The sequence below is a fragment of the Solanum tuberosum genome, unplaced genomic scaffold, assembly GCF_000226075.1.
Source record: "Solanum tuberosum cultivar DM 1-3 516 R44 unplaced genomic scaffold, SolTub_3.0 scf00097, whole genome shotgun sequence".
NCBI lineage: Eukaryota > Viridiplantae > Streptophyta > Magnoliopsida > Solanales > Solanaceae > Solanum > Solanum tuberosum.
This window is the reverse complement of record NW_006239022.1, coordinates 1,719,127-1,725,208: the sequence shown is the minus strand read 5'-3', so window position 1 is coordinate 1,725,208 and position 6,082 is coordinate 1,719,127. Positions and strand designations below refer to the sequence as shown.

At 35.4% G+C, this 6,082-nt stretch overlaps 1 protein-coding gene across 1 annotated transcript; it reads right to left on the bottom strand.

Annotated features, from left to right (window-relative positions):
* Positions 1–368: 368 nt before the first annotated feature.
* Positions 369–5,653, bottom strand: LOC102598161 (pentatricopeptide repeat-containing protein At1g80270, mitochondrial). Its single transcript, XM_006347977.2, has 3 exons — positions 5,509–5,653; positions 4,196–4,787; positions 369–1,830 (listed from the first exon to the last, which is right to left on the bottom strand). The coding sequence occupies exons 1-3, from the start codon at positions 5,541–5,543 to the stop codon at positions 583–585; spliced, it is 1,875 nt and encodes a 624-aa protein (XP_006348039.1). The 5' UTR covers positions 5,544–5,653; the 3' UTR covers positions 369–582.
* Between the last annotated feature and the right edge of the window lie 429 nt (positions 5,654–6,082).

Genomic DNA, 6,082 nt, shown 5'->3' with positions numbered 1-6,082 from the left:
TTTTAGGCTTCTTTCCATCAACAAAAATAACTGATACTACCGCCATTTAAAAACAGTTTTACTGATTAGCCAAACACCTTAATTTTTAAAAAAAAAAACATTTTTTTCTCAAAGCAAGTAATTTTGGTCTCCTAACAACAATGTCAAACAAGCTCAAGGGATCTCATTAGCTTAAGCACTTCAATATTATCATTAAAGATTATCAGTTTCATCCTAAATCCTAGTTATTTGGCCAGGGAGGTTATTTCACATTGCAGCTTATGGAAATCAAAGAGTTGAGTGCTCTTTATCTCCATCCACTTCAATGTTTGGGACCTTTTTTTACACTTCAATTTCAATTTAGGCTTCAAATCAAAGCTTGAGACCTTAAGCAATGTCAATAAATTCCTCCAACAGAATTATTTGCTAATAAAATCGAAAAACAAAAAGGAAGGTTTAAGCAAACATAAAAACCTAAGTTAAAGAAAAGGAAGCTAACATCTCAAAGAAAAGTAGTGTTCATCCTACAACTGACTTGAGTGCTGTATAAGTAGAGGAATGCAAGATCCTCAATCACAAGAAAAGTAGGGTATATCACATCAATCAATCCAACAAATCAGACACAGCATTCTTCTTGAATGCATCCACCTGAGCCAACATGTTTGCCAATCCTTTATTCGGGAATATATTATCCGCCTTCATTCTATCAGCAATACCATAACAAGGAGCTTTGGCATTTATATACGCCCGAATAAGGTGTTGGTACTGGGTAGCTCGGGAAACATATCCAGCTTGTCTCATTCTGTGAAACATTTTCTCAGTATTATGAATATCACCTTTCTTTGCATATTGGTCCATAATCATCAAATAAGAATTAATCATTGGCCTCAACCGATTCTGCTCTCCTGCTTTATGTAATATTGAATCTGCTTTTTCCACTTCTCCAGCTTCAATATAAAGTCTCACTAAGGCATCCCAAGTCACTGGTCCAATTCGGCAACCACTGTCAGCCATACGCTTCACAAGGTCCTTTCCTTTCGACAACATCTTATGATTTGCATAAATGTTCAATAAAACAGAATAATGCTTTGATGACAGTGTTGGCCATTTAGCTGCCATCTTATCAAAGATTGCCTCCGCCTCCTCAATATTATGCAGTTTTCCCCAAGCATCTACAGCAGCCACACATTCTTCAAGACGAGGATTAGACTCACAAACTTGCCAAATTCTAGCAACTTCGTCGGCCCTTCCAAGAGCTGCATAATGAGGAAGCAAACTACGACATGCCCAGCGAGTTGATTTTGTATCTCCTCCTTCCATCTCTTTTAGTACATTCTCGGCCTTCTCATTCAGACCACCCGAGATATAATGCTTCACCAAGATGCTCTTTGTGGTGACATCAGGTTCTAGTCCTTCAGCCTTCATGGTCTCAACAATTTGCTCCATTCCAGATATGTCGTTGAATTGCCCCTTGACATCTATCAATAGTCTGTATGTAAAATGGGTTGGCTTCACATTTTCCTTCTCCATTAGCAAGAGAACATCGGCGATCTTCTTTTTATCAGTCTTCTTATATAGAAGGAGCAACTGATTGTAAGTAAAGCATGTTAATGGGAATTCAAGGTCCTTCATTTTGTTAAAAACCTGCTCAGATTTCTTCAAATCACCTTCAGCGACACAATTGGCCAATAAAGTGCGATAAATAACTTCATTTCTGAAAGACTCTGGTATCGTCCCAATATAATCTTCTGCCTTCTTCAGACCACGGACTTTGGCAATTAAATCAACACGAGAAGCATAGTCTCTGTCAATAAAGGTGAGCTGATTTTTTGACTCCAACCACTCAGAGAGCTGTCAAAAGCCAGAAATTACTATAATTGAATGACAGCAAGATGATGACAATAGAAATCGACAAACTAATCAGGTTAGAAGCTATTTTTTTATCCTCAATGTGAAACTCATAGAACTAGTGTTTATCACTATCTCCCTAAAGCCGTGTTCTACTGCAGACATAAGTTGACATGACAACTAGAAAGCAGCTTAATATTTTCACTCTATTTTAATATACAACGTAAATAGACAAAGAGGGCAAAAGGAAAAAACAAACCAATGCAAAAGTACCAGTAGACCAGGAAGGATGCAGCAGAAGTAGGAGATTATTATGAATTTCGTATGCAGTAATCAAAATGAAGTGAGAATATTATACAGGCATTTGAAAAATATTTGGTTGAAATGGAAAAAAATAAGTATTTGAAGTTGAAGTTGAAATTAGTAATTGGAGATACTAACAGCATACCCAGTGCAATCTCACAAGCAGGGTCTAGTCTAGGGAGGGTAGAGTGTGCCCATACCTTGCCCCTACCTTGGGAGGTAGAGAGGTTATCTCTCATAGACCCTCGGCTCAAGGAAAAGCATTTCAGAGGAGATCAAAAAATAAACAACGGAATTGAAGAAATCATGGTAAAATACTATAATAAACATGGCAAAACATCCTGAAAAAAGGCCAGTAATGATAACTAGTGCGATAATCAAAGTACAAGAGATGGTAGATAGTAACAGAAATCAAAGGACAAGAAACTACAAGAGAAATACTATGACTACTAGTATCCTTGTGAGACAATGTTCTACTATCTACTAACCTTCTACCCTAATCTGTGTCCTCCACAACCTCCTATCTCAGGTCATGTCCTCGGTAAGGTGTAACTGTGTCATATCATGTCTAGTAACTTACTACTACTACTACTACTAGTAGTATTTGGAGGTATTCTTTCCAAATTCCTCAGCACCGCTATTTTTGCAAGTTTTTCAAGAATTTCACAAAACAAAGAAGGCATACAAAATTAGGGAATTATTCGAGCTGTAATGGGAAAACAGTCTTAAATTAGTTAAACCTCCTTCATCCAAAAAAAAAAAAAAGAAGTTAAAACCAAAACTTTGAACCATCCATGTACTACTCGTATCAAGTAACTCTAAGGAGAAAAATTCTCACAGAGAAATATGAATTCAAAATGATTTTACAGGCAATAGTCAATTAGTAATATCAAAGAACACAAACATCAACTTCTGGAGTAAGTTTTCTGCTTAAAATTTGTACTTAACTGCTACCTCCTTTTGATACCTCAAAAAAGAGGAACATTAATAAAAGATGTACCACTATTGATGGTCCTTTACGTATGCGTAGAAGAAACACAGGATATATGCAGCGCAGCTGCAGTTTCAAGTTCACTCCCCCTAAAAAGGATTAAGGTGAATTGAGATTGGACGAGATTCTAGTCTGAAATGCAGAGACTTCAGATGTCCAATTTCAATCTTCCACTATAATGACATGATAAATGAAAATGTAGTACACACAGAATTAAAATGAGATGGCTGAAATGGAAAGGTGTTATAGGAGCGCTATGCAGTATGAAAACACCTAACAAGTGAAAGAAAAAACAATTGGATCTAACAATGAAAGCCAAAATTTTGGAGAATACAATTAGCATAGGTCTAGCTCTAATACTATGTAAGAAAAAACAACCATATAACCTAACTCAACTAAAAAACCTAGCTCATGAGGTGAGGATTGTTCAAGTCCTTAGAAGAAGACAACAATTTTTTCCCTCCACCAATGTGATACACTCTAACAAAGATACATTACTTACTAGCATGGAATGAATGAACCAAGATAAGGACTGACTATTACAAGGATTCATACAAATTGACAAACAGTTCACAGATTGATTGATATGCTAGTTTCTGTTTTTGACCATGATTAGAGCCAAGTCAGTTCTCATAATAGGTTTCGACTTTGAATAATGAGACCATAAATCTTAAACATCCATCATGAGGGAATGAGATTACAGAAAGAAAAAAGAACTCCATCTTTGCCAAGAGTAAGTAGAAAAGTTTTTATCAAAATGTATTAACTGATGTTTTTTCTTTATAGTTGCTCAAACTAAAGAGAAAAAGTACTGGTGGTAAATCCAAATTATTTAAAGAGATACTTCTTGATGTTCAAGCTTCATTATTTCTAAAATGGCTAATGATTGCACAGTTTACAATTTTATAAAAGAAAACCTATTAATGCATCATGACCCCGCTAGTAATGTAAGCACACAATGATCATTTTTTATGACAAGCAGACAGTTAGCACTTTAAGATCCTGATGGTAAAACCTATAAATGCATCAAAATATAAATAAGATATCAGCTCTAATATAAAAGAGATAGATTACCTGCAGTGCCTTCCCGTACATGCGCCTTTTACGAAAATTAAGCATCGCTGCTGCTACTTCTACCCGTGTGACGTTATTTCCTTCAACCCATTTATCCATGATTTTACTAACAGGTAAAGCTGGTGCTGCCATGATAGCATTGAATAATGCTGAAGAAACTCCGTTCCTTGGAGACTTCCGTTTGTTAATTTCAGCCTCTGTATCAGACAATAATTCCTGAGGTGCTTCCACATCTTCACCATCAAGATCCTCTTCGGAAAGCTCATGCTCAGAGACTGACTCGTCTACTTTGTTGACTTCTTGTATTGCTTCAGTTGCAGTAGAAGATTCAAGCTCTGAAAATCCATCGTCTGAACTACTATCTTCCTCTCCGCTTCTCTTTGTGCCAGCTTGTGATGAGAAACTTCGGCTTTCCCTGAATACTCTTAGAAAACCATGAGACGTTATTTGGAATCCTCTATATGTAAGAGGTCTATGTGATATTACATTGGAATCCCCTTTAAGCCCATCATTGTGTCCTTTCAGGCATTGACTTGAAATATCTGAAGTGGCATAACATATTCGAGAGCCTCCGGTCATAAATACTTGTTTCCTGGAGCAGATAACCAATTTCATTAATAAAGTGTCCATTATCTAAACTAGAAAAGACTCTCTCTCTCTCTGGAATCGGAAGACATAGCAATGTTAAGAGAACAAAGAAGATGAATAAATATTCTAAGTAACACTCCAACACTCCCTACACGGTATCACTTTCTTTAACCGACATGACTACATTGCTGTAAATTCTTGATACTCAAAAATATCACCAAAATGTTACCCTTATATTCTATGTTTTACTTGGTATGATCATCATATGTCACTTACATTACATCCAAAACAAGCACTTACAAATGCTCCAGAAAATGATTTCTCAAGGTAAAATACTATAAATGAAAGCTACCAACTTGCTTGTGGTTTAGGCTTTGTTGTTGTTGTTTTTGTTGAAAACTGAAAGTTACACTCTTCTGTACCAAACATAAGCAATATAGTAGTCTATACAAGTGCAGAACATCCATTCTTCTTTCTTATTTAGATTATGAAATTAATAAAACTGAAATAACCAAACCTTTTCTAGACACCAAACACTTCCTACCCAAATTATACCATCGGAAAACACAAAAACCATACTTGATTCACCAAAAACAACTGAATATCAAAATTTACAGCAAAATTAGATGTGTTTGGTATGCAGGAAATATTGTTGGTTCTCCATTTCCTTCAACACTACACATCTAATAAAAAGGAAGAAAATTTCTGAGTAGAGATAGGATTACTTGAAGGAAGAAGATGCTCGACGAACTGCCCACATGGTTCCTTCGTCAAAGTGTAAATGTGACTCTGGAAAACTGAAGAACCACTTAAACCCTAAAAACCCTCTCTTTTTGAGTTCGCCTTCTAGATATTCTTTTTGACCCGGTTTGCAAACCCTTTTAAGAATTGTACTACAACGGGGTCGTTTGGTAGGGAGTATTAGGAGAAATAATTCAAGTATTATGTGTGATATTGTTTAGCACTATATTTGATAGGAACTTTGGGTCTATGTATAACTAATCCACATCCTACATGGTATTATAGGGTGTATAACTAATACCTTCCTTTTGGTGGTATTAGTAATACATGAGATCTAATACCATGAGACTAATCTAGGTAAAGACAAAAGTACCCCTCAAATCTTTTTAATCATTTTGTTTATTTTCTTGATTTTATGTTTTATATTTATACTAATAAATTTATTTAAATAAATTAGCTTACAAATCTTATTATTTAGACATAGTTTTTTGTTGCTAAAATATGAGTTATTTAATCTATTTATTATTAATATAAAATACTATAATCCGACTAATATGC

What these genes read in the sequence shown, in the direction of transcription:
- LOC102598161 (XM_006347977.2), bottom strand. Translation starts at nt 5,543, where the DNA reads ATGTGGGCAGTTCGTCGAGCATCTTCTTCCTTCAA. An exon ending in CGAGCATCTTCTTCCTTCAA is followed by an intron (nt 4,788 to 5,508) that starts GTAATCCTATCT and finishes TATCTGCTCCAG; the next exon opens with GAAACAAGTATTTATGACCG. An exon ending in TGTACGGGAAGGCACTGCAG is followed by an intron (nt 1,831 to 4,195) that starts GTAATCTATCTC and finishes GGCTTTTGACAG; the next exon opens with CTCTCTGAGTGGTTGGAGTC.